Source organism: Saimiri boliviensis, chromosome 12, assembly GCF_048565385.1.
Source record: "Saimiri boliviensis isolate mSaiBol1 chromosome 12, mSaiBol1.pri, whole genome shotgun sequence".
NCBI classification, from domain to species: domain Eukaryota; kingdom Metazoa; phylum Chordata; class Mammalia; order Primates; family Cebidae; genus Saimiri; species Saimiri boliviensis.
The window spans coordinates 16,656,451-16,683,118 of NC_133460.1; the positions used below are offsets into that span (position 1 = coordinate 16,656,451).

At 47.9% G+C, this 26,668-nt stretch overlaps 2 protein-coding genes across 13 annotated transcripts in view; one reads left to right on the plus strand and one right to left on the minus strand.

The window, feature by feature from the left end:
• Nucleotides 1-7,881, minus strand: part of UBFD1 (ubiquitin family domain containing 1) — a 40,667-nt gene extending 32,786 nt beyond the window's left edge. For 3 of the 9 annotated variants that reach the window (XR_012512749.1, XR_012512748.1, XM_039477904.2), the window contains exons 1-6: nt 7,642-7,880; nt 7,123-7,452; nt 5,670-5,878; nt 2,781-2,846; nt 1,934-2,039; nt 422-492 (exon numbers count right to left, since the gene is read on the minus strand). Coding sequence is in view for 6 of the 9 variants with exons in the window: in XM_039477904.2 (XP_039333838.2) it covers nt 422-492; nt 1,934-2,039; nt 2,781-2,846; nt 5,670-5,878; nt 7,123-7,452; nt 7,642-7,666 (807 nt within the window). In the remaining 3 variants the exon portion in view is untranslated. Of the gene's footprint in view, nt 1-421; nt 493-1,933; nt 2,040-2,780; nt 2,847-5,669; nt 5,879-7,122; nt 7,453-7,641 lie in introns of all 9 variants that reach the window. The other 6 variants (XR_012512747.1, XM_074381925.1, XM_074381924.1 and 3 more) reach the window with 6 other exon arrangements.
• Nucleotides 7,882-8,013: 132 nt separating this feature from the next.
• The window catches only part of EARS2 (glutamyl-tRNA synthetase 2, mitochondrial), a 36,844-nt gene continuing 18,189 nt past the window's right edge, over nt 8,014-26,668 (plus strand). For 2 of the 4 annotated variants that reach the window (XM_074381922.1, XM_010340785.3), the window contains exons 1-5: nt 8,014-8,206; nt 13,779-13,934; nt 17,213-17,284; nt 21,135-21,324; nt 25,404-25,876. In XM_074381922.1, the coding sequence (XP_074238023.1) occupies nt 8,068-8,206; nt 13,779-13,934; nt 17,213-17,284; nt 21,135-21,324; nt 25,404-25,876 (1,030 nt within the window). In that variant the 5' untranslated portion in view covers nt 8,014-8,067. The remainder of the gene's footprint in view (nt 8,207-13,778; nt 13,935-17,212; nt 17,285-21,134; nt 21,325-25,403; nt 25,877-26,668) is intronic. The other 2 variants (XM_010340786.2, XM_039477903.2) reach the window with 2 other exon arrangements.

Sequence of the window (26,668 nt, forward strand, 5' to 3'; positions counted from 1 at the left end):
GTAGCTAAATACTGACAAGGTGGGAGATGGGACAGGATCTGCAGAAGAGAATCGTCCAGCAGAGTGTTCAAAGGCCCTTGCAAAAACTGGGGGGAACGCTCAGATATTCTGCAAAACTTGCTTTGCCCATGCAGTTAGAGTTGAATGTGAAATGAAGAAAACAGCGAGTTATCGTAAAATTGATAGAAAACTCAAGCGTTTTTGGCATTTCAATTTTTGTTCACTTTAAGAATCAATATAGGGTTGAATATTGATTTTTGTATTTTAGATGTTTAAAAAAAATCTCTCTCCCCACCGCCCTGCCCCGATCATTCTCCATAAAACTTGGTCCCATTTTAAGTGGAGTCTCACTAAATGGCCTATCCCTGAGACCAAGGAACCTCAGATGATGGGACCCCCTATACTTCTCTTTAGCATTTACCTCGAACACTGAATACCTACAGTGCTGGCCAGAAACAGGTGATTTAGGCATGTTCGGTTCCCTCCAGGAATCTAACAGGGGGACAGACAAGTCAGAGAGTAATGAGTGCTCTGGGCATATAAATGAAGCGCTCTATGAACAGAAGCGGCAGCAAGTCATTTGGAGGGTTGGGGGAGAACCAAGGAAGGCTTCATTCGGAGAGGACATTTAAATAGGGCCTTGGATGACTTTATTAAAAACAAGGAATGGGAAGAAGGCATTCCAGGTAAGGGCACAGCATGAGCAGAGACAAGGAGCTGTGCAAAGCACATTGGGAGTTTCAGAGAGATGCGGCTGAAATACACAGAGGACCACAGGGCAAACGGGCCAGAAGCTGGAACCAAAATTTAAACTAAGGCCCAGTGTGGAGAACACTGAACGCTATGGTTAGGCATTGGAACGTGTCCTTAAAGAGCCAACGGTTCTTGAGCATGGGTACCCACGACAAAAAGCAGTAGGCAAGACGGACAGGACAGAAGAAAACACAGACGGGCAGTGCAAGAGGGTAACTTGCTTTGAACAGACCAAGTTTAAAGATGCTTGGGAACCTTAACTGGTGCAACAGTGTAGCCAAGAAAGGGACAGACAGTTCTGCAGTGTAACTGAAAAGACTTTGTAAGCATCCGGGGGAGGTGAGAGGGAGGACAGTCAGAGACACTTCCCAGCAAACAGTAAGGCTGATCCAGACACCGTGCACAGGCTAGGGTGGGGCAGGCAGAGAGCAACCAGGAGGGAAGGGAGAGGCAGGTTCCTAGGCAGTGGTTAGGAAAACTTCACCCACTATAGGGTCAAACTCTGACCTACAGGGGCCAGGCAGGTGACGAATGAACAAAGCTGGCTACTTCTAATATTAACGGGACTATGAGGACTGTAGCACAGCCCACTGGAAACTACCACTCGGCTCTGGTGGGTCGATGCTGTGTGAGAATGCAGGCTCCAAAGGGCCAGATCATTTGATTTTTCAAGAGAAGCCAAAACAAAAACAAAAACAAAACAAAAAACAGATTAAGTGAAATCTTCTGATTTTTATTGATTGTATGTCATCCCACAAAAGCCTTGTCTGTGGACCAGATTTGGCCCTTGGGCCATGTTTGGGGCCTCTGAATTTGTGTGCAACTGAAGAGCCAATGTTTGGTGGATCAGCCCTGAGATCAGACTAAAAACAATGAGGGGAAAGGGTCCAGACAAAAGGCGAGCGTCTAAAAGTGAATTTAAAAGCCAGAAGCGGCTGGGCGTGGTGGCTCATGCCTGTCATCCCAGCACTTCCGGAGGCCGAGGCGGGTAGATCACCTGAGGTTGGGAGTTCGAGACCAGCCTGACCAACATGGAGAAAAATAAAGAAAGCCAGAAGCACGCAAAGCACAGTGTAGAGAGAGGTTTCAGAAGGAGGGGCGGAATCGCACTCCACAATGTGAGTGCTGCTGGGTGCCAGAGGCAGGCAGCAGGCCAGCAAGGAGGCAAGGAAGAACGTACCTTTAGTGCCAATCCACAGTTGGTCTTGTTCTAGCTTAAACGTGAGTCTCACTTTTCCTCCAGACTTATTGTACATGCCAGACAGGGGTACCGTTGGCAGGCGCTCCTGAAAGCACAAGAGCATGGTAAGAGACAGAGGGATGGTCCAAAAAAAAGAGAAGGCACCAGGCACGGTGGCTCATGCCTGTAATCCCAGCACACTGGCAGGCCAAGGCGGGTGGATCACCTGAGGTCAGGATTTCGACTAGCCTGGGCAACGCGGTAAAACCCTGTCTCTACTAAAAATGCAAAAATTAGCCAGGTGTGGTGGTGCACACCTGTAATCCCAGCTACTTGGGAGGCTGAGGCATGAGAATCACTTGAACCTGTGAGGCGCAGGTTGCAGTGAGCCAAGATCACCACACTGCACCCCAGCCTGGGCAGCAGAGCAAGACTCTGTCTCGAAAAAAGAAAAAAGAGAGGCCGGGCGTGGTGGCTCAAGCCTGTAATCCCAGCACTTTGGGAGGCCGAGGTGGGTGGATCACGAGGTCGAGAGATCGAGACCATCCTGGTCAACATGGTGAAACCCCATCTCTACTAAAAATACAAAAAACTAGCTGGGCGTGGTGGCGCATGCCTGTAATCCCAGCTACTTAGGAGGCTGAGGCAGGAGAATTGCCTGAGCCCAGGAGGTGGAGGTTGCGGTGAGCCGAGATTGCGCCATTGCACTCCAGCCTGGGTAACAAGAGCGAAACTCCGTCTCAAAAAAAAAAAAAACAAAAAAACAGAAGGGACAGGATTGGAGGAACCTCAAGTTAGAAGGTGGGATGGCTCATTTTCAGAATGCTCACAAAGAAATCTGCCTTACCTGGGCACCCTTAACAGATGGCATCACATCTTCGGGTTTTCCTTTATCCAACACTTTCCTGTGTTGCTGTAAGTCAGAAAAGAGAATGAAATGAAACAGCTGACTATGTTTAGTCGTATACTATTCCTTTGACACAAAGGATAAAGAAAGCCTTAGTGTTTTGGTTCAAAAGCTTTTAATGACGACAGACCAAGGATCCTTTGAAACTACAGAACAATGCTGTCCTGAAAAACTTTCTGGGGAGAGGAATATGTTCTGTACCTGTGCGAGCCACTATCTACTATTGTGACTACTATGTGCTTGAAATGCGGCTAGTATGACTAAGGAACTGAATTCTTAATTTCATTTCATTTTAACCAGCCACATGTAGCTACCTACCATATTAGATATAAAAATTCTAGCATAAATGGGATTTCCAGATTGCCCTTCTCCCCTCGAAAAAAAAAATTCACCCCTGAAATAATTAAACCATCAAGCTAACGAGAGCCACAAAGGGTGTTGCTCTCCTAGGAAAAAAAAAAAAAAGGCACCCACCTGTTTCAACTCAAATTCCCAGAGAACACTACAACATGTTGATAATCGGTCTAACTGCCTAGAAAGAGCAGTTCTTCGACAACTGGAAACCCAGCCCACAGCAAGACATTTTCCCCACTGCTCTACCCTTAACTCCAGCTAAACAGGAACCTGTAGGAGCCACCTTTCAGTCAGAAATACAAATGACTCTATAACCTGACATTAAGAAGCCTCTAAACTCCTCCCCTCCCACCTGCCCCAAGAACTCTGAGGCAGCTCTTTAAGGATTCCAAGTTCAGGGCCCCTTAAACAGCTCTCCTGCCTGGCCCAAATGCCTGAGTCTTCTTTCTTCTCTATCTGCGGCCTTATAGGCACAGCCACTGCTTAGTAAAGCTGGAACTACGGGGCAATGAATGGAAAGAAAGTAAAAATTTAATCAAATGTAAGCATCAGGTAGCCATAAGCCAGCCCAAGTCCTCACTGGCATGGCAGAATCCCTCTGGGAGGAATAAATTCAGCACTGCCAGACTGCTAGCAAATGGTCACTCCAGACATCAGCCCCAGACCCCTTAACAAGCTGATAAAAAGCCAAGGGACTATATCCCTCTCAACAGGTCATGTGATGCCTCATAATTGGCCTCAATGAAACACAGCAGCACGGGCTGGAAGTATAATTCGAGTCACACCTTTCAAGTACCTTTTGAACAAGATTTCCTGTATTGTGGAAAATAGTTCTAGGCCTGTTAAGCTACCATTAGTGACTCAAAACCTGTATTTAGGAGGCATGCTACTCTCTAAGGGTGTGACCAGTGGGACCACTCCTGACACGCTCGCATTTCACTATTCCATACACGTGGAAGAGGACAGGAATGTTGAGAATGAACTCAATCGGTTTTAAGACATCACAACCCGTATGTGGGGGTGAAGTCTCCAAATCAACACCTTTTAGATAATACAGTTCTACAACCCCTTATCTCAAACCCTAGAGTTTTAAACTTTTAAGAGTTTTACAAAGGTAATATTGTTTTAAAATATATAACACAATCTTCTCTGTGGGGTCCAGGGCAGGACCTTATCACCAAAGAGGAAAAGTCACACTAATTCTGGTCAGGTTTTGCTGTTAAATTTATAAAAACATGGCCAAGCACAGTGCCTCACGCCTGTAATCCTAGCACTTTTGGAGGCCGAGGCGGGTGGATCACCCAAGGTTAGGAGTTAAAGACCTGCCTGACCAACATGGTGAAGCCCCGCCTCTACTAAAAATACAAAATTAGTCGGGCATAGTTGGGCATGCCTGTAATCCCAGCTACTTGGGAGGCTGAGGCAGAAGAATTGTTTGAACCTGGGAGGCAGAGGTTTCGGTGAGCCAAGATGGTGCCACTGCATTCCAGCCTGAGCAACAAGAATGAAAAACTCCATATCAAAAAAAAATTTTTTTTTTTTTTTTAAATAAAAACACTTTTAGTTTTAGACTCCTTTGGGGTTTTGGAAGCACGCATGGGGGATTATCGATCTGTAACACAAACTGTGCCCTCCTCTTATTGTTGGTCATACATCTTAGTGCCTATGGTCAATAAAACTGTTATTGATTCAAGCTGATCTACTCTACTCCGGACACATTTGGTAACACCTGATTTCCTTGGAACACTAGGAATGATCAGGAGGCTCCACAGCAATCGGTGGGATTTGCCAGTTAAAAAGACAGTAAATGATCATTCTTACAACCTATTCCTTGTATAGCAAAATAATCTCATTTTTCCTCGTTACATAAAAGAATTTCAATGGCTATGATAAGCACAAGACAAGGCGGGCTCCCTTGATACAAAAGAACAGAGAATGTGAAAAATCAAGCCCCTATTTCACAGATCAGGACAAAAAAAATAACTAAGTGTAGTTGTCTTTTGACTCTGCTTCATTCAGCTTCCTGAAACGATCAGTTTTAGAGGAACCTTCAGGAGTTGTTGATTCCCATGCCTAGCCAGGCCTGTGGACTCGGGAAAAGCCACAAACCAAAAAGCCAAATGTAAGCACTTGTACAAAATGAGGGCTGGCTTCTAGTACAGGTTTTTTCTCTAGCACTGAAAAGGAGAGAGAAACCCATGTCTGATTCCTTTTAACACCTAGTCTGAAGCCTCCCTTTACCAAGGTCTTATCCTAAAGTAGGTAGACTTGAGACACACTGACCCGCCAGATGAGACAAAGTTGCAAATCTCAGGTAGTTGTCACCTCCACTCTGCGGCACCCAACTGCTGCCATAAATTTCCATCATGGGCCCTGTCCAAAAAGGAGCTTATTCTAGGGAGAATATAACCAGCCAAGGCTCGAGAGGACAAAGCCTCAAATTTCTCAGGACCAAGAAGCACAAGATGGACTCACTTTCTGCCTGCAGAGAGGCTCCTTCTTGTTCTCTTCGGCCTTTGCATCCTGCTGCACAGCATCTTTGGGTGTGTTTACTGCTAAAACATCATTGATGGTGGAGCCAACCACCATGATCTTGGCCCCACTGGTCACTTTTATTTCTCTCAATGTCTTATCCTCGGGGACGAGTCCCTTATACATGACTTTCTGCATGGCAGGCGGGAGACCTTGGGAAAAGGTAGAAGGTAGACAGTGAAAGGAAGGAAGGAAAAATGTATGGATCCTACACAGCTCTTTGGTAACAGACTAGAAAGTGAATACTGACTCCACCACCTATTAGCTTTGTGAACTTGAGCGATTTACAACCTCTGAACTTCAGTTTCTAGAACTTCATAAGATTTATGAGAGTAAGTCCTTCTGTACAGACTTGTTTTAAGGATTAAGACATAGGATAAATGCAGGGCATTTAGTATGGTGCCTAGTATTCAGTAACTGTTCAATAAATATTAGCTCTCATTTTCCAAGTTGTTCCTCAATCATATCATGCAAATACTGAGAATCCACAGACATCAGAGCTACAGAAGCCAAGAGGGATAAAACTCCTGTTCTTAATGGAGCTTACAAGGCTACATGTAGGAAGCCTTAAAACAATAAATTTCAATGCCAGGAGTGGTGGCTCATGCCTGTAATCCTAGCTCTTTGGGAGGCAGATGTGGGCAGATTACCTGAGGTCAGGAGTTCAAGACCAGCCTGGCCAACATGGTGAAACCCCCGTCTATACTAAAAAAAAAAAACACAAAAAAAAAACCAAAAAAAAGACTAGCCCGGCAGGGGGGCAGGTGCCTGTAATAACAGCTACTTGGGAGGCTGAGGCAGGAGAATTGCCTGAACCTGGGAGGCGGAGGTTGAAGTGAGCTGAGATCCTGTCAGTGCACTCCAGCTTGGGCAACAGTGAGACTCAGTCCCCCCCACCCCCCAAAAAAAAAATTTAGATGTCAAAGCACTATCAACAAGGTAAAATTAAGAACAGTATCAGCTGTGAGGAACCAGCATCAAAGTCAATAGCAGTGTTTCCTAAACTTCACTTAGAAGAATTACCTAAGATATTTGCTAAAAATAAATTCCTGGCTACATCCCAGACCCACTGAATCAGAATCTCCTGGGAAGGGGCCCGGAAGTTGTAAAACAAGTGCCTTAGGTGATTTTTTAATTAGAGATGTTAGAAAAACGTTAGTGAGAAACTAAGGCCTAAACGTCAGACTTGGGCTTGAATCCCAGCTCTACAACTTACTAGCTCTATAAACTTGAGTCTCTTTCCCCAGCTGAGTAATGGGCATCCAGGTATCTTTCAGAAGATTGTTGTGAGGATGGAAGTAACTGATGCAAAGAAAGCCACCAAGTGCCTAGCACTGTGCAAGGGCCGTCAGGAGGCGGGGTGGGGAAGGCTGGCTGTCAGCTCCGCAGAAATTACCTGTAATCGAGTGGATCTTCTGTTTCAGCTCGGAGCCTGTGCTGTCCAAGGGAACTTTCACGTCGTGCTTGGTCTTGTTCCAGATGATCTTCAGGTCCACCAGCTCCTTGCCCGCGCCGCCGCCTGCGTCTTCGCCGTTGCTGACCGAGGCCTGGGCCGCAGGGTCTCCGGGGGGCTGGGCCGGGGCCGGCTGCAGGCTATCTCGCGCCGCGCCGGAGTCCTCGGCCGCCATCCCCGCCGCGACGTCGGCCTCCACGCAGTTGAGGGGCCGCGCGGGCGCCTCGGTCGCCACGGTCTCGGCCTCCGTGTCCATGCCAGGTTCCTCCATGCCTGCAAGGGGGTTAGGGGTGGGCGCTCGCCGCAGGCTGGGCCTGGGAACGGACGCTGCCCGGACGCCACCGGACCTCCGCTGCCCAGCCGCGCTTCTCCCTCCCGGGCCGGGCCGCATCCCCCCGAGGAGCGCCCGGCAACCTCGGTCCAGGCCCAGCGCCCGCCACCCGCCACCCCAGCCGCACTCACCATCCGGGGCCCCGGCCGCCGCCATGATGATTGTGTACAACACCCACCGCTCCCGCAGAGGCCGCTGGGAAGAGACGAGCTGGCTGAGATTGGCCCCCGCAGCAGCCCCTAATCGTTCGCAGCCCAGCCGGAAACAGGTGGAGGTTTCTATGGAGACCCGCCTCCTCCGCTTCACCGGCCAGGCCCCTGCCACGCTTTAGCTTTCTCAGCCCGAAGGGGGCGGGTCCGGGAAATCGCCCTTTCGCTGGGCTCTGCCCCCTGGTGGCCGAGTGCGGCCGCAGCCGTTCAGGGGGGCGTGGGCTCTCGCGCTAGGAGGCCTGTGACTTTAAGGGGCAGGGCTGCGCTGGCTGTGGCGGAGGCCGATTGGCTGGAAGGAGTCCACGGAAGTGACGCAGGGAGAAGCCCACGTGTGCGATTCCACCCCACATGGCGGCGCTCCTGAAGAGACTGCTGCAACATGGGAAGCCCTTGGCGGCCTCGGGCCGCCTCGTGGGACGGCGTGAGGCTAGCTTCGGCACTGATCCGGGGGTTCCGGTGCGAGTGCGGTTCGCTCCCAGCCCCACAGGTAACCTTGGCGGACGTGACGCTGCAGGCCACGGCCCCCTGTCCCGTCTCCGCCCCCCGAAAGTTCCCGAATGAGTCTTTTCCGGTGGTGTCAGAGTGGGCGGGCGGAGAAGGGTTAAGGCAGCGGGAGCCCATTCTACAGAGGCAGAAACTGAGGTGCAGGATCGGAAATAATTTAAATTGCCAGGGATTTCTTTGTGTTTTTTGTGCCATCCCATCTCTTTCCATCTTTTTTTCATGCGTTCTATACATTTGTATTGACAAACTGTGTGTCAGGTGTTGTAGACGCTGGGATACAGTGATCATTGAGAAAGGTGGGGGCCCTGCTCTCAAGAAGCCTGCAGCTCAGTGGCTGCCGCGGACACCTATAAAAATAAATAATTTTAGAGTCATATGTGCCATGCGGGAAATGAGGCAGGATAGGAGACGGGTTTAGGAAGGATGCTCCAGAAGGCGTTATTGAGCAGGTAACATTTGAGCTGAGATCCAAATGACAAGAAGGAGCCAGCTTTGTGAAGCCTGTAAGAAGGAACCTTCTGGAGGCCGGGCGCGGTAGCTCACGCCTGTAATCGCAGCACTTTGGGAGCCCGAGGCGGGCGGACTGAGACCAGTCCGACTAACATGATGAAACCCCGTCTCTACTAAAAATGCAAAATTCGCCGGGCATGATGGCGCACACCTGTAATCCCAGATACTTGGGAGGCTGGGACAGAGAATCGCTTGAACCTGGGAGGTGGAGGTTGTAGTGAGCTGAGATCGCACCATTGCCCTCTAGCCTGGGCAACAAGAGTGAAACTCCATCTCAAAGAAGAAACCTTCTGGGTAGAGGAAATCGCAGGTACCAAGGCACTGTGCTGTTGTTAATGGGAACTTAGCAAGCTAGAGGGTGACAGAGGACCGTTGTATATTCTGTTGGAGATCTTGTCAGGGGCTTCCCACCAGTAAGGCTACCTTCTCCCTTTTCTACACTGGGTATTTCTCTCATCCCAAATCCCAGGGTGAACATACAAGGAACTTTGTGGCAAGATCCCAGCTGTATGTGACAGGATCTCTCTGGCAGGCAGTGTAGTATAGAGCAGTTAGTGCGATCTTGGCTCACTGTAACCTCTGCCTCCCAGGTTCACGGGTTTCTTCTTCAAGGACTACAGGTGCATGTCACCATGCCCGGCTAATTTTTGTATTTTTAGTAGAGACGGGGTTTTACCTTGTTGGCCAGGATGGTCTCAATCTACTGGCCTTGTGATCCACCCATCTTGGCCTTCCAAAGTCCTAGGATTACAGGAGTGAGCCACTGCACCTGGCCAGAGCAGTGCTTTTCAAACCATCCGTGGTAGAAGTGCTGGTTTTTAATTTCTAATCAATTGTGTATCAATATTTGCTTAAAATTAATATAAATTAATGACTAGAAAAACAAAATTTTGAAAACATCCAAAATACAAACCCATCTCTCTTTATTTGGTTTAGCAGAGGTAAAAATCATTCTGTCAGATTGCTATGTAAGTTTCTACAGCCTGGCCAACATGACAAAACCCCATCTCTACTAAATACAAAATTTAGCCAGACATGTGGCACAGGCCTGTAATCCCAGCTACTCAGGAGGCTGACACCCGAGAATCTCTTGAACCCAGGAGGCAGAAGTTGCAGTAAGCCAAGATAGTGCCACTGCACTCCAGCCTGGGCAACAGAGTGAAACTCCCATCGCAAAACAACAGCAGAAGTTTCTAAACTTTTACTGTGAGTTTCTGTACTTGATTGTGAACTGACAACTGTTTTCAAACCATAACTGGATTGTACACTTTGCTTCGAAAAGCAGTAGAATGCCAAGGCCTGGAATTGCCTAGATCCAAATTTCTGTCTTCGTCGCTTGTTAAATGTATAACTTACTAGATGTGCAAATTATGATTATGATTATTATTTTGAGAAGGTTTCTGGCTCTGTCAAGTGAACCTCCTACTTCCGCCTCCTGAGTAGCTAGGACTACAGACGTGCGACTATGCCCAGCTAATTTTTGTACTTTATTGTAGAGATGGGATTTTGCCATGTTGCCCGCTCGTCTCAAATTCCTGAGTTCAAATGATCCACCTGCCTCGGCCCCCAAAAGTGCTGAGATTACAAGTGTAAGCCACCACACATGGTGGCCTAGATGTGCAAATTATTTAATGAATCTGAGCCTCAGTTTTACCATTTGTCAAAACAGGGCCAATAATAGTATGTCTCATGGGGTTAAGCTCATGCAGCTGAACCACTTAGCAAGATCTAATACACACAGAAAGCATTTACCAGCCTCTGTTACGATGATTATAATTTTCATTTGCAGGAAAAGTTCATATGGGAAAGGCTTTTGATTATAAACATATAAAAGAATTGTCAGGCACAGATCATTACAGTAGCTGAAATTAATTGCGGGTTTACTTTGGTCAGCATTTAGATCTCAGAGCAACCCTATAATAAGGAAGATTCTGAGTTTTTTGCTCTTAATTCCTCTGACAGATGAGAAAGTAGAAGCTCATAAAAGTTAAGCAGAGTTCCTTCCCAAGAGGTAGCAACTAATAAATGCACAATTTGAATCCCAGTGTACTTGATGTAAGAGGCCTTTTTTTTTTTTTTTTGAGACAGAGTCTTGCTCTGTATCCTAGGCTGGAATGCAGTGGTGCCATCTCTGCTCACTTCAACCTCTGCCTCCTGGGTCCTGGTTCAAGCGATTTTCTCGCCTTAGCCTCAGCCTCCTGAGTAGCTGGGATTACAGGCACCTGCCACTATGCACAGCTAATTTTTGTATTCTTACTAGAGATGGGGTTTTCACTATTTTGGCCAGGCTGGTCGTGAACTCCTGACCTAGTGATCCGCCTGCCTCAGCCTCCCAAAGTGCTGGGATTACACAGGTTTGAGCTCCCGCGCCCAGCCAAGAGGCCTTGTTTTTAGCAGCTGGGTCCCTCTTCTGTTTTAGGGACTCTTGGGATCCAGTGCCACTGAACCTCTCTGGTTTTCTGGTGGCCTTGCAGTAACTGCCCGAAGGTTATACATGTCAGTGTTGAAGCAGGGTCAGCCTGGCTCCAGAAGAGCATTTCCTCTCTTGTGCTGCCTCTTGTACCTATAAATATAGATGAGCTCATTGTAACTTAGGGTTATGGGCAGGTCCAAAGAAGGTAGGGTAAGACGTAATGACAGCCCTGGAAAAACTGTTAACTTTCAGTTTTCAGACAAGAATGATGAAAAAGTAAAATCTTAGGAGTTTAAACTGATGAAGAGAAAGATGGTGGACTCAAACGCTACTTTTGGTTAGTGTTTAAAGCCAGCATTTAAGGTGAAAATCTTGGCAAGGCATGGTGGCTCATGCTGGTAATCCCAGTACTTTAGGAGGCTGAGGTAGAAGGATTGCTTGAGCCCAGAAGTGGAGTTCGAGACCAGGCTGAGCAACATAGTGAGACCTTGCTGCTACAAAAAGAAAATACAAATATTACCCAGGTGTGGTGGTGTACACTTGTAGTTCCAGCTACTTGGGAGGCTGATGTGGGAAGACTGATTGAGCCTGGGAGATTGGGGCTGCAGTGAGCTGTGACTGCACCATTGCACTCCATCCTCAGCCTGGGCAACAGTGAGACCCCCATCTCAAATTTTAAAAATAAATTTTCTTTTAAAAAAAGTAAAAATATGATTTATTTATTTTTATTTATTTATTTATTTTTTTTTTTGAGACGGAGTTTCGCTCTTGTTACCCAGGCTGGAGTGCAATGGCATGATCTCGGCTCACTGCAACCTCTGCCTCCTGGGTTCAGACAATTTCCTGCCTCAGCCTCCTGAGTAGCTGGGATTACAGGCAAGCGCCACCATGCCCAGCTAATTTTTTGTATTTTTTAGTAGAGACGGGGTTTCACCATGTTGACCAGGATGGTCTCGATCTCTTGACCTCGTGATCCACCCACCTCGGCCTCCCAAAGTGCTGGGATTACAGGCTTGAGCCACCGCACCCGGCGATTTATTTCTTAATAGAGACAGGATCTCACGATGTTATCCAGGCCGGTCTCAAACTTACAGACTCAAGTATCCTCCTGCCTCTGCCTCCGAAAGTGCTATGTGAGTCACTGTACCTGACCCACAATGTGATTGTACAGTATTTTAAATTTGTAGTTCCTTTGTAATTTTTTTCCCAGTGAACATCACTGACTCTGTAAGTTAAATGTATGTGATATGGCTTCAATAAATAACCCTCTGCTTCTTCTTCAGATGAAACTTGCTTGGCCTTGAGACAAATATCAAAATAGAGTGGTGGATGCAGTTGGAGAGAATTGGAGCCTTTTAATAAAATGACACGCTCCAAATCCTGGGTGGTCTGAGGGATTAAATGTGTCTAGAGGCGTCCCCGAACTTTCTACACAGGGGGCCAGTTCACTGTCCCTCAGACCGCTGGAGGGCCGCCACATACTATGCTCCTCTCACTGACCACCAATGAAAGAGGTGCCCCTTCCTGAAGTGTTGGCGGGGGGCCGGATAAATGGTCTCAGGGGGCCGCAGTTTGGAGACGCCTGGTCTAGAGAGAGGGCATAGGGGTAGCTAGTTCTTAATCTTTGAAAAAACTAAAAGAAAAAAATTTTTTTTTCGTTAAACAGTCTCACTCTGCTGCCCAGCCTGGAGTGCAGAGGTGTGATCATGGCTCACTGTAGCCTTAGTTTCCCCAGGCTCAGGTTCTCCTCCCACCTCAGTAGCTAAGACCACAGGCAAGTGCCACCATGCCCAGCTAAATTTTTATATTTTTTGCAGAGACAAGGTCTCGCCACGTTGCCCTGGCTGATCTCAAACTCAGGCCAGGTGCAGTGGCTCATGCTTGTAATCTCAGCACTTTGGGAAGCCAAGGCAGATGCATCAGTTGAGGTCAGGAGTTCAAGACCAGCCTGACTAACATGGCAAAATCCTATCTCTACTGAAAATACAAAAAAAATTAGCCAGGTGTGGTGGCTCATGCCTGTAATCCCAGCACTTTGGGAGGCCGAGGCTAGGGGATCACTTGAGGCCGGGAGTTTAAGACCAGCCTGGCCAACATGGTCAATGCCTGTCTCTACCAAATATACAAACATTAGCTGGGTGTGGTGGCATGCACCTGTAGTCCCAGCTACTCAGGAGGCTTGGCATGAGAATTGCTTGAACCCAAGAGGCAGAGGTTGCCGTGAGCCAAGAGCGCGCCACTGCACTCCAGCCTGGGCAACAGAGCGAGACTGTCTTAAAAAAATACAAAAACCGGCCAGGCGTGGTGGCTAACGCCTGTAATCCAAGCACTTTGGAGGCCAAGGTGGGCGGATCACCGGAGGTCAGGAGTTCAAGACCAGCCTGACCAACATGGTGAAACCCTGTCTTATTTTTCTAAAGATAAAAAATATTTTTAAAAAAATACAAAAACCTCCTGGGCTCAAGTGATCCTGCCGCCTTGGCCTCCCAAAGTGGTAGGAATGTAGGCATGAGCCACTGCATCCTGCTGGTCTTTGACATTGCAGCGTTCTGTCATAGCAGTGCTTACTTGCCCCTCGCTGAGGCCTTTTAGCTCATCTTCCCTGTCTTATCTGAGCTGTTCTCTTCTTTAGGCTTCTTGCACCTGGGTGGCCTCCGCACTGCCCTGTACAACTACATCTTTGCCAAGAAGTACCAGGGAAGCTTCATCCTGAGGCTAGAGGACACAGATCAGACTCGCCTTGTGCCTGGGGCAGCGGAGAATATTGAGGACATGCTGGAGTGGGCAGGTGAGCCTGGCAGAGAAAGGATTTTTCTGCAGGGAAGGGACAGGAAGCAGGAAAAGGAGGCTGTGGATCTTCTTTTGGAACCCAGGGTGGGAAATGAGGAGTTCCTGGAGAAATGGCTATATTTGTGCTGCCTGGGGTGGCAGATGCCACCTGAAAAAATGCTGAAGCTCTCCGAAACACAGCTCCAAGACTGGTTCTTTATTTTTTAATTTTTTAGACTCAGGATCTCATTCTGTTACCCAGGCTAGAGTTCCATGGCACAATGATAGCTCAGTGTAGCCTTGACCTGGGCTTAAGTGATCCTCCCACCTTAGGCTCCCGAGTAGCTGGGACTATAGGCATGCACCAGCACGCATGGCTAATTTTCAGTTTTTAATTTTTTTTGTAGAGACGAGGCCTCACTATGTTGCCCAAGCTGTTCTCAAACTGCTGTTCTCAAGCAATCCTCCAGCTCTCAGTCTCCCAAAGAGCTGAGATTATAGGCGTCGTCTACTGCCAAGGCTGTTTGGAGATTCTTGTTTTCACCTCAGAATCTCAAGTCCATTCCCTTCACGGGCCAGGCAGGAAACAACAGGCCAAGTGGGAACTGGAGGAGCTGGGCCTGTGCTGAGCTAGGAAACCACGCCTCATCCAGAGGAGGGAGCGCCTCTGAGCTCTGGCTCCTTGTGCCCATACGGGGATGCTGGCTCAGCTTGTCCAATCTTCTGGGTTCCAAGAGGAGCCAGAAATGCAGTTTTTCTGGCTGAATACTTACCATTATTAAATCTGGGCCCAAATTTTTTTTAACCACATTGTATAAGCCACACAAAACAATGTACAGCTTCCGAAGTTGATCTCGTGGGAAGTTTAATCCTGAGGACAGCTAAGGTCAGGGAGAACAAAGAGGAGTGTGCTTTTTCCTAGGTTGACAGCTGTCTACCTATATGGACAGGTGTGACTAGGAAGAGGGAGATCCGCAAGGAAAAATATCAAGACTCTGCTAGACTAGAGATTGGGGAAAAAAAAAAAAAAGAAAAATCCCAAGACTGTTTTGAGATGTGTGTTCTAATCTCAGGTAAATTGTTCCCTAGACTCTCGGTTCCTAAAGAGTAGAAAATGATTTCATATCTATCTTTTATTGTAGAAGGCTTTAGCAGGTGTTCAGTCGAGGTCTGCTGAATAAAGGATTCTATGCAAGACCAGTTACTGTAATCTAGACACCATTCCAGGTGCTAGAGATATTTAACAAAGACCCTGCGCTTGGCCAGGTGCAGTGGCTCATGCCTGTAATCCTAGCACTTTGGGAGGCCAATACTTGTGGATTGCTTGAGACCAGGAGTTTGAAACCAGTCTGACCAACATGGCAAAACCCCACCTCTACTAAAAATACAAAAATTAGCTGGCATGGTTTCATGTGCCTGTAGTCCCAACTACTTGGGAGACTGAAGCACGAGAATGGCTTGAACCCAGAAGGCAGAGGTAGCAGTGAGCTGAGATCATGCCACCATCATACTTTTTTAAAAAAATAAACAAGGTCTTGCTCTGTTGCCCAGGCTGGAGAGCAGTGGTTCAAACACATCTCACTGTAATCTCAAATTCCTGAGCTCAAGGGATCCTCTCGCCTTAGCCTCTTTGGTAGCTGAGACTATAGCTGTGTGCCACTCCACCTGGCTAATTTTATTAATTTACGTTTTTGTAGAGACAGGGTCTCGCTGTGTTGCCCAGGCTGCTGTTGAATGCCTGGACTCAAGTAATTCTCCTGCCTTGGCCTCCCGAAGTGCTAGCATCACAGTCATGGACCATTGCTTCTGTCTCTGAATTCATCCTTCATATGCTATTAAGTGATGATAACCTGTATGGAAAAAAGAGTAACAGTCAGGCTAAGGAACTGGGGTGAGGGATGCCCTTGTAGATAGGGTAGTCTTCTCTTAGGAGGCAATGCTGGAGCAGAGACCTGCATGAGATGAGGAGCCAGTGCCATGGTGACCTGTGGGAAGAATGTTCAAAGCAAAGGCAAGAGCCGATGCAGAGGCCCCACAGCAGGAAATTCTGTACGTATTTGAGGAGAATCAAAGAGACCAGCTTGGTCTAAGCACAGTGAACAAAGCAGAATGACCAGGGATGTGAGGATAGAAGGCTTGCCACACTGGGCACAGGGGTTCATGCCTGGAATCCCAGCACTTTGGGAGGCCGAGGAGAGGGGATTACTTGGACCCAGGAGTTCAAGACCAACCTGGGCCACATAGTGAGATCTCGTCTCTCCAGAAAATTAGCCGAGGGTACTGGTATACCCCTGTAGTCCTAGCTACTTGGGAGGCTGAGGTAGTAGCATCACCTTAGCCCGGGAGAGTTGAGGTTGAGGCTGGAGTTAGCTGTGATCATATTACAGAATTCCTTCAGTGCCACTTCTCCAGCCGGAAATCTCTGCGGTTGCCGTCACCTCTGTTGGGGCCTTGCTTGTGCCGTCTAGGCTCACTCGGCCCAGCAGGCTGCACTCGGCTTGTGGCCACTTAGATCCCACACCTGCCGTGGGTCCATACTGAGCCCTTGGCCGGACTGGGTGTGCCACTAGTGGCTTCTGTGTTGGGCACCAGCATCTAGATGAGAGGAACAGGGTGGTACCCAAAAACTTAGGAGATGCCAGCATTGTGGAGCTCCAAGGGGTGTTACAGCTCTGGCTTGGGGATTTCTGAGGTCTGATCCCCCAGCACTGTCTTAGCTTTCCACTCCTATAGCTTAGTGAGCAGGAGCATGTTACAGCTTTTTTATTCCCGTCACCCACAGCTTGGAAGTTCTGGGTTCTTGTCCTGCAACCAAGAGGAATGAGGTGCGCAGGTACCATAGAGTAAGGAAGGCAAAGAAAAATTTTATTGAAAGATAGAAGGAAAGCTCTCCACTGCAAGAGGGGACCCTGAAAGTGGGGGTAACCCTCTGTGAGGCTGAGTCTGGCGTTTTTATGGGCTTAGAAAGGGGGAGTGCCTGCCGATTGGTCCATGAGTGGTCTTGGAAAAAGGACTATTCAGTTGGTTAAAAGATATCATTCAGAAAGAACCAATTGAGAGAGAGTGGGTAAAGCAGGAATAGAAGTTCTCACTCCGGTCATGGACTCTATCCTGAACTGACAGTTTGGTTTCCAGGCTTCAGGCTGTCTTTGGCTTGAAGGTCAGGTTTCACCAGGGACCTATCCCTGCCTGCCTAGGAGTTTGTCTGTCTTCTATCAGTCATGCCACTGTACTCCAGCCAGGGGCAACAGAGTGAGACCCTGTCTCAAAAAAAAAAAAAAAAAAATGGTTTTCCAGGAGCCAAATTATGTGGTGCTTCACAGACCGAGATGAAGGCTTCGGTTTCACAGAGGATCTCCTACTTATCAGGTACTATGCCGGGCACGAGGGATACAGCGATGAACAATGGTGATGGTGGTGGGTCCCACCCTTGTGGAATTCCTGGGGCAGCATCATGATGAGAATGCGGCTTGCAGCACCTCAACAGAGCTTGTCCCCCACCATGGTATTTTGGCGAGGCAGAGGACAGGAATTCAGACATCCCATGGTGGCTGACTTCTAGAGCAACTCACTTTGGGTTTTTGTTTTTTCATTTTATTTATTATTATTATTTTTCTTAGAGACGGTGTTTCACTATGTTGTCCAGGCTGGCTTTGAACTCCTGGGCTCAATCCACCTATCTTGGCCTCGCACAGTTCTGGGATTACAGGCATGACCCAGCATGCCCGGCCTTCTTAAAAAATTGACATATAACCAGGTGCAATAGCTCTCGCCTGTAATCCCAGCACTTTGGGAGACTGGGGCAGGCAGTTCAGGAGATCAGGAGTTTGAGACCAGCCTGGCCAAGATGGTGAAATCCCATCTCTCCTGAAAATACAAAAATTAGCTGGGTGTGGTGGTGCATGCCTGTAATCTCAGCTACTCAGGAGGCTGAGGCAGGAGAATTGCTTGAACCCGGGAGGTGGAGGTTGCAGTGAGCTGAGATCATGCCACTACACTCCAACATGGGTGACAGAGCGAGACGCCGTCTGTTGGGAGGGGGGCGGGAATTGAAATGCAATTCACATAATATGAAATTTACAATATCAGAGTGTACAATTCAGTGGTTTTTAATATATTCACTGTGTTGTGGGACCATCACCACTAACTCCAGAACATTTCCATCACCCCTAAAAGAAACTCTTCCTTATTAGCAGTTGCTCTCCATTCTACCTTCCCCTACCTCCTGGCAACTACAGACCTACTTTCTGCCTCCATGGATTTACCTCTTTTGGACATTTCATATGAATGGGATCACACAACATGTGGCCTTCTGTGACTGGCTTCCTTCACTTCATTTAGCATAAGCTCATCTGTCAGTACTTCATGCCTTTTTATAGCCAAATAATATTCATTGTATGGATATACCACGTTTTGTTTATTCACTAATGAATGAGCAGTTCGGGTACCTCCGATTTTTGGCCATTGATTAAACTCTATGAACATTTACCTGCCACTTTTTAAGTTAACATGCTTTCAGTTCTCCTAGGGAAGTCCCTCTTAAACCCTGGGGCATTTCAAGATACCACATTAAAGAGACTTGTTTAGGGTTAGATCAGGAAGGAACCCCTCGCCCCCAAACTTACCTGATCCAATCCTCCTATCTGACAAATGAAGAAATGGAGGGCCCATGAGAGGGGAGCCAAGTAACACTGATAATCACAGCTGGCTGGGTGCCATGGCTCACACTTGTAATCCCAACACTGGGACACTGAGGCAGGAGGAACACTTGAGCCCAGGAGTTTGAGACTAGCCTGAGCAACATAGGCAGACCCTGTCTCTATAGAAAACTTAAAAAAAGTTAGCCAGGCATGGTGGCATGCACCTGCAGTCCCATCTACTTGGGAGGCTGAGGTGGGAGGATCGCATGAGCCTGAGAGGTTGAGGCTTCAATGAGCAGAGATCACGCCTCTGCGCAATCTGTTGCCTGGGCAACGGAGTGAGACCTTGTCTCAAATAAATACATACATACATACATACGTACATACATACATACATACATACGTACATACATACATACATACCAAAGCATAGAGAGCACTGAGCACAGGTCACATGGTTAGCACTTTACTTACATCATCTCATTCTAGTCTCATGGTGATCCTCATGAGAAAGTTACTACTTATTTCCTTCTTTGACAAATGAGAACCCAGACCCCAGAAAGATGACTTGCTCAAGATCTCACAGCTGGCTGGTACGTTTGAATCCAGACCCACTCAGCTTAGTTCGTGTCAGCACTGAGGGTAGCAGGGTGAATCATGTCCTTATCTTCCCAATGTGTTTGAAAGCTCTATGAGGGCAGAAACACTATCCTCCAGTTTTCATGTCCCTGTTCCCTCTCCTAAAAGCATTCATAATGAAATTTATCCTACATGACCTGAGGGAATTGGACTTTGGGTTGGGGGGTTGGCTCACAGTAGATCATATTTAATCCCTTCTGTAGCATATATTGAAACTGTCCTAAATATACACCACTGGACTAATCGCTTTGTAAGCACTGACACATTAGTTCTCACAATCTCTCTGCATAGGAGGCTGCTAGCTCCACTTTTCGAAAGAGGAAACTGAGGCTTAGAAAGACTAAGTCTAGCTGGGGATGGTGGCACATGCCTATAATCACAGCTACTTGAGAGGCTGAGCTGGGAGGATCACTTGAGCCCAGAAATTGGAGGCTGTAGTGAGCTGTGATTGCATCACTGCATTCTAGCCTGGGTGACACAGTGAGACTCGGTCTCTACTGAAAAATTAGCCAGGTGTGGTGGTATGCACCTGTAGTCCTAGCTACTCAGGAGGCTGAAGCAGGAGGGTGGCTTGATCTGAGAAGTTTAAGGCTACGGTGTGCTATAATCACACTACTGTATTCCAGCTGGGTGATGCACTGAGATCCTATCTCTTAAGAGGCCAGATGCAGTGGCTCATTCCTGTAATCCCAGCACTTTGAGAGGCTGAGGCGGGAGGATCATGAGGTCAGGAGATCAAGACTATCCTGGCTGTGGCGAAAGCCCATCTCTACTAAAATGCAAAAAATAAGCCAGGCATGGTGGTGTGCTCCTGTAGTTCCAGCTACTCAGGAGGCTGAGGCAGGGGAATCGCTTGAATGTGGGAGATGGAGGTTGCAGCGAGCCAAGATTGTGCCACTGCCCTCCAGCCTGGTGAAAGAGCAAGAGTCTGTCTGGAAAAAAAAAAGAAAAGAAAAAGAAAGCCTAAGTAACACAAAGAGGCAGTGTAATGAGTGGTTAAGAATGTGGGCTCCAGTGCCCATTAGTCTGAGTTTGAAGCTAATCATGCCCCTTCTACTTGGACAGGTGACAAAGCACCTCTGTGCCTCACGGTTCTCCTTACAGAATGGGGGAATAACTGCACCTCCTTGGAAGGGAGGCTTTGAGGCTTTAGGGAAAAGTGTCTTTCATGGTGCACAGCACCCTGGTACTCGCACATCGGTAGCACCTCGGGATCCCTTGTCACAGCTACTAAGTGGCAGAGCCAGGAGTCTAACTAGGTCCCGATGGGCCGTTCCCTGAACCATGCTTTTTTCTCCTAAGTTCGCTGTTCCCAAGTCCAGGCTTGTTTCTCCCTCTCCAGGGAAGCGATGGATTGAGAGGACATACAATTGCGGGGTGTGGACTTCGGAGCCCATACACCTCCGTTTGCTCCTTATTCCCCGAGGCCATGGGACTACAGCTGCCTCACCTCTTTGTGTTTTAACTTTTCATCTCTAAAAGGGACATTGGGCCAGGAGTGGTGGCTCACACCTGTAATCCCAGCACTTTGAGAGGCCAAGGCAGGTGAATCACTTGAGGTTGGGAGTTCGAGACCAGCCTGGCCAACATGTTGAAACTCTGTCTCTACTAAAAATACAAAAATTAGCTAGGCGAGGTGGTGCATGCTTTTACTCCCAGCTATTCAGGAGGCTGAGGCAGGAGAATCACTTGAACCCAGGAGGCGGAGGTTGCAGTGAGTCGAGATTGTACCACTGCACTCCAGCCTGGTGACAGAGTGAGGCTGGGCCTCCAAAAATAAAAAAGGGACAGTATACTAGTGCTAACCTCATGGATTGTTATGAGGATTAAAGCTTTAATATATGTATAAAGTGTCTATTAAAGAACAATGCCTGGGAATGAGAGCTGTGTGTACCTTAGCTGTCATTATTAGATGATGATTCTCTGGACCTGTGTTCCAGGCATACCCCCTGATGAGAGCCCACGCCGGGGCGGTCCTGCTGGGCCCTACCAGCAGTCTCAGCGATTGGAGCTATATGCCCAGGCCACAGAAGCGCTGCTAAAGACTGGAGCTGCTTACCCCTGTTTCTGCTCACCCCAGCGGCTGGAGCTCCTGAAGAAGGAGGCCCTGCGGAACCACCAGACACCCCGGTAAGAACCCTAACTTGCTGCAGATGCCTCACTGTCATTGGGTGCATTTGTTACCTGGTGTTGCATAAGAATTTCCCTAAATGGGGAACGGAGTGGCCAACGGCCTGCAGAGCAACATGCCCAAGTTTTACTGTGACTACTGCGATACATACCTCACCCATGACACTCCATCTGTGAGAAAGACACGCTGCAGTGGTAGGAAACACAAAGAGAATGTGAAAGACGACTATCAGAAATGATGGAAGAGCAGGCTCAGTGCCTGATTGACAAAACAAGGGCTGCATTTCAACAAGGAAAGATACCTCCTATTCCATTCTCTGCTCCCCCTCCTGCAGGGCGATGATACCAGCTCCCTGCAGTCTTCCGGGTTCTCCTTGCTCTGGTATGATGCCAGCACCCCATTTGGGGGCCCCTCCCATGATGCCAGTGATGGGCCCTTCTCCTTCTGGGATGATTCCAGTGGGACCTGCTTCTGGAATGAGGCCACCCATGGGAGGCCACATGCCAGTGATGCCCGGGCCCCCAATGATGAGACCTCCTGCCCATCCCATGACGGTGCCCACTTGGCTGACAATGACTCAACCAGACAGATAAGGATAGAGGGCAGGCCTCATTATATCAGTATTATATTACCTGTTCTGCTTCACCAGGAGATCATGCTGCCGTATGCTGGGTTTTCGAAACAGCGTAAGGAAGACTTGCTCCCCTGTCCTATCAAAGAGAATAGTTTTGGGAGGAGAAGTGGGACAAAAAAGATGCAGTTTTTATTTGTATTGGGAAATGTGAAAATAAAATTATCAACTCTTTTAGTTTAAAAAAAAAAAAAGAATTTCCCTAAACGTCTATTACCTCTCAGTTTCTGTGGGTCAGGCATCTGAGCATGGCCTCACCAGTTTCTTTGCTCAGGGATTCTCTCAAAGCCACAAGCAACTATAGGTTCTAGCCAGTCCTGGAGTTTTCTTAAGGCGTAGCTTGGGGAGGATCTACTTGCATCCCTCTTGCAAGGCTATTGGCCAACCTCAGGTCCTTGCTGGCTGTTGCCTGGTGACATCAGTTCTTTGCCACGTGGGCGGCTCACAGCATGGCAGCCAGCAATCCTCAAAGCCACCGCGGCAGGGAGAGAGAGAGAGCAGGTGCGAGCTGCAGTCCACCTAGTTGTGGAAGCAACTTCTCACCACTTTTGTTGTACAGGCTGTGTATTCCTTATCTGGAACGATTGGGACCAGAAGTGTTTTGGATTTTGGATTTTTTGCATATTGAGGTGTCTGCATATATATAATGAGATATTTTGGAGATGGGACCCAAGTCTAAACATGAGATTCATTTATGTTTCTTGTATGCCTTATACACATAGGTTGAAGGTGATACTATGCGATATTTTATTTTATTCATTTATTTTTTTGAGGCGGAGTTTCGCTCTTGTTACCTAGGCTGGAGTGCAATGGCACTATCTTGGCTCACCACAACCTCCGCCTTCTGGGTTCAGGCAATTCTCCTGCCTCAGCCTCCTGAGTAGCTGGGACTACAGACACGCGCCACCATGCCCAGCTAATGTTTTGTTTTTTTAGTAGAGACGGGGTTTCACCACGTTGACCAGGATGGTCTCGATCTCTTGACCTCATGATCCACCCGCCTCGGCCTCCCAAAGTGCTGGGATTACAGGTGTGAGCCACCGTGCCCAGCTATGCGATATTTTAAATAATTTTGTGCAGGAACCAAAGTTTTGACTATTTTGACTGTAGCCTGTCACATGAGTTTGGGTGTGCAATTTTCCACTTGTGGCATCATGTCACCACTCAAAAACCTTCAAATATCACATGAGGTGTGGGTTTTGTTTTTGTTTTTGAGATGGAGTCTAACTCTTTTGCCCAGGCTGGAGTGCAGTGGCACGATCTTGGCTCACTGCAACTTCTGTCTCCCAGGTCAATTAATTCCCCTGCCTCAGCCTCCTGAGTAGCTGGGACCACAGGCGCATGCCACCTTGCCTAGCTAATTAATATGTTTTTAGTAGAGATAAGGTTTCACCATGTTGCCCAGGCTACTCTCAAACTCTTAAACTCAAGCAGTCTTCCTACCTTGGCCTCCCAAAGCACTGGGATTACAGGCATGACTACTGTGAAACACTGTACCTGGCCTATTGGGGCATTTGAAATTAGACATATTTGGCATGCTGTTTATGAGACAGAAGTCACCAGGTCCAGCCCACACTCAAGGGGAGGAGACTACACAAGGACAGGAACACTAGAAGGTGAGAATCACTGGGGACCATGTTAGAAGCTGTTTGACACATTGGGTCTCAGACAGTAATGTGTAAAGTAATTTTAATTATTTGTTACTTTGAATGAGAAGAATGTTATTTTCTACATTTAAAAGATCCACAAAGGGCCGAGCATGGTGGCTCACAGCTGTAATCCCAGCACTTTGGGAGACCGAGGTGGGTAGATCACCTGAGGTCAGGAGTTCAAGACCAGCCTGGCCAATATGGTGAAACCCCATCGCTACAAAAATACAAAAATTTGTCAGGCACAATGGTGGGTACCTATAATCCCAGCTACTCGGGAGGCTGAGGCAGGAGAAACACTTGAACCTGGGAGGCAGAGGTTGCAGTGAGCCAAAATCATGCAATGGCTCACTGCAACCAGTGAGTGAGTCTGGGTGACAGAGTGAGACTCAGTCTCCAAAAAAAGAAACTAGGCATGGTAGTGCACACCTGTAATCCCAGCTACTCAGGAAGTTGACACCCTCTGGGTGACAGAGGGACACTGTCTTAAAAAAAAAAAGAAAAGGTCCGCAAAGATATATATTGAAAGAGCTGTCTTCCAATCTTGACTCTGGCCACTCAAATCTGCTGTCCAGAGACAACCAATGTTAAAATTTTCTTGTATCTCCTCCAGAGACATTCAGAGCATACCTCTTTTTCCTTACTCACATGGTAGCACACAGTGTACTATCTACATGCTATATGGTGCAATTTACCATGCCCACTTACTATCTTGAGGATCAGATATTAGTCCATAATAATGTGTAATACTGCATTTATGGATATAACACCATTAATCAGTTTCATCTTCACAAACCTTTATTTTTTAATTTTATTTTATATTTTGAGATGGAGTCTTGCTATGTTCCCCAGGCTGGAGTGCAGTGGTGCAATCTTGACGCACTGCAATCTCCCATCTCCCAGTTCAAATGATTCTCTGGCCTCAGCCTCCCGAGTAGCTGGGATTACAGGCACCTGCCACCATACCAGGCTAACTTTTGTGTTTTTTTAGTAGAGACAGGGTTTCACCATGTTGGTCAGGCTGGTCTGGAACTCCTGACCTCAAGTGATCTGCCCACCTCGGCCTCACAAAGTGCTGGGATTACAGGTGTGAGCCACTACGTCCAGCCTTAACAAACCTTTATGTTATTCCTTTTTTTTTTTGGAGATAGAGTCTCTCACTCTGTCGCCCAGGCTGGAGGGCAGTGGCATGATTATGGCCCACTGCAGCCTCCACCTCCAGGGTTCAGGTAATTGTCCTATCTCAGTCTCCCAAGTAGCTGGGACTGTAGGCGCATGCCACCACACCTGGCTAATTTAATTTATTAAAAAATTTTTAGTAGAGACGGGGTTTCTCCACGTTGCCCAGGCTGGTCTTGAACTCTTAAGCTCAGGCAATCTGCCTGCCTTGGCCTCCCAAAATGCTAGGATTACAGGCATGAGCCACCATGTTTGGCCCAAACCTTTACATTATTTCTAATATTTGGTTATAAAACGAGAGCTGTGATGACTGATGTTGACATACATCATTTTGCACTTGTGCGGTGTGTTTGCTGAATACCTTCCGAGAGGTGGAATTGCAGGGTCAAGTTGTGGCTTTGTTAGATACTGCCACGTGACTGGCCCTTTACTTGTTTACACTCTCATCAGCAATATCATAATATTTACCTTGCAGTTCCAGTAAACTGATGGGGCAACGGCTCAGGTATTTGGCCAAGATCATGTGGTAACTGACTTGCTCAAGGTCACAAAGCTGTGAGAGGTAGGACTCCATCTACCTGTCCATCAACAGTACTCACACAGCTCTGCCCCCCATCAGGTATGACAATCGGTGCCGGAACCTGAACCAGGAGCAGGTGGCCCAGAAGCTGGCCAAGGTCCCCAAGCCTTCGATTCGCTTCCGCCTGGAGAAGGCAGCGCCGGCCTTCCAGGACCTGGTGTATGGCTGGAATAGGCATGACGTGGCCAGCGTGGAGGGAGACCCAGTCATCATGAAGAGCGACGGCTTCCCCACATACCACCTGGCCTGTGTGGTGGATGACCACCACATGGGCATCAGCCACGTGCTGCGGGGCTCTGAGTGGCTCGTCTCCACTGCCAAGCACCTGCTCCTTTACCGGGCCCTGGGCTGGCAGCCGCCCCACTTCGCCCACCTCCCCCTGCTCCTCAACAGGGATGGCAGCAAGCTCTCCAAGAGGCAAGGGGACATTTTCCTGGAGCACTTTGCTGCTGATGGTTTCTTGCCTGATTCCTTGGTGGACATCATCACCAACTGTGGCTCAGGTTTTGCAGGTACCTGCCCACCTGAGCAGTCGCAGCAGCAGAGAGCATGGCCAGGAGGAGCAGGGGTTTGGCTCAGATAGGCCTGCTCTTTGGTCCCAGCTGCTTTGCCACCTACCAGCCAGGTGACCTTGGACAAGTTCATTCTTTTATTCAACAAACGTTTATTGTGCCAGACGCTGCATTAAGTGCTGGGGCTACAATAGCGAGCAAGATACACATGATCGCTGTCCTCGTGGGGCTTATAGTCTCTGAGCCTCAGTTGCCTATCTGCAAAATGCGGATAAGTGTCTACCTCATCGGGTTAGGATTCACTGAGCTCAGGAGTGTAAGGTGCCCAGCCCAGCAGCTGTCACACAATAAGCACAAAAAATGACAGACCCTATGATTAGGACAGTTACATTATTACTGCTATTACAAGCATGTATGCTAATAGTATGACCAGTATTCTTATGGATCTAGTTTCTTTTTCCCCTTTTTCCTTTTACTGCCAGATGAGTCTAGTTTATTTCAAGATGAGCCCTTATCCATGGTCCAAAGCTTAGACCCAAATCTTGAAGAAGCGAGCATCAAATAGGATGACCCCTTTGTGGCAAGTATTTTTGAAAATGTGTCCAGAATGGTCTGCCCGCTGGTCTCATTTCATTTAACAAAGCATACCATTAAGGGGTAGATACTTACATTCACTGTATGTAAGAGGATTGTGAGGCTCAGAGAAGCTGAGTAACTTGCCACAGTCGCACACCTAGTGAGAGAGAATGGCATTTTAGGCCTATGCCTGATCACAATGCCTGCTACCATGTG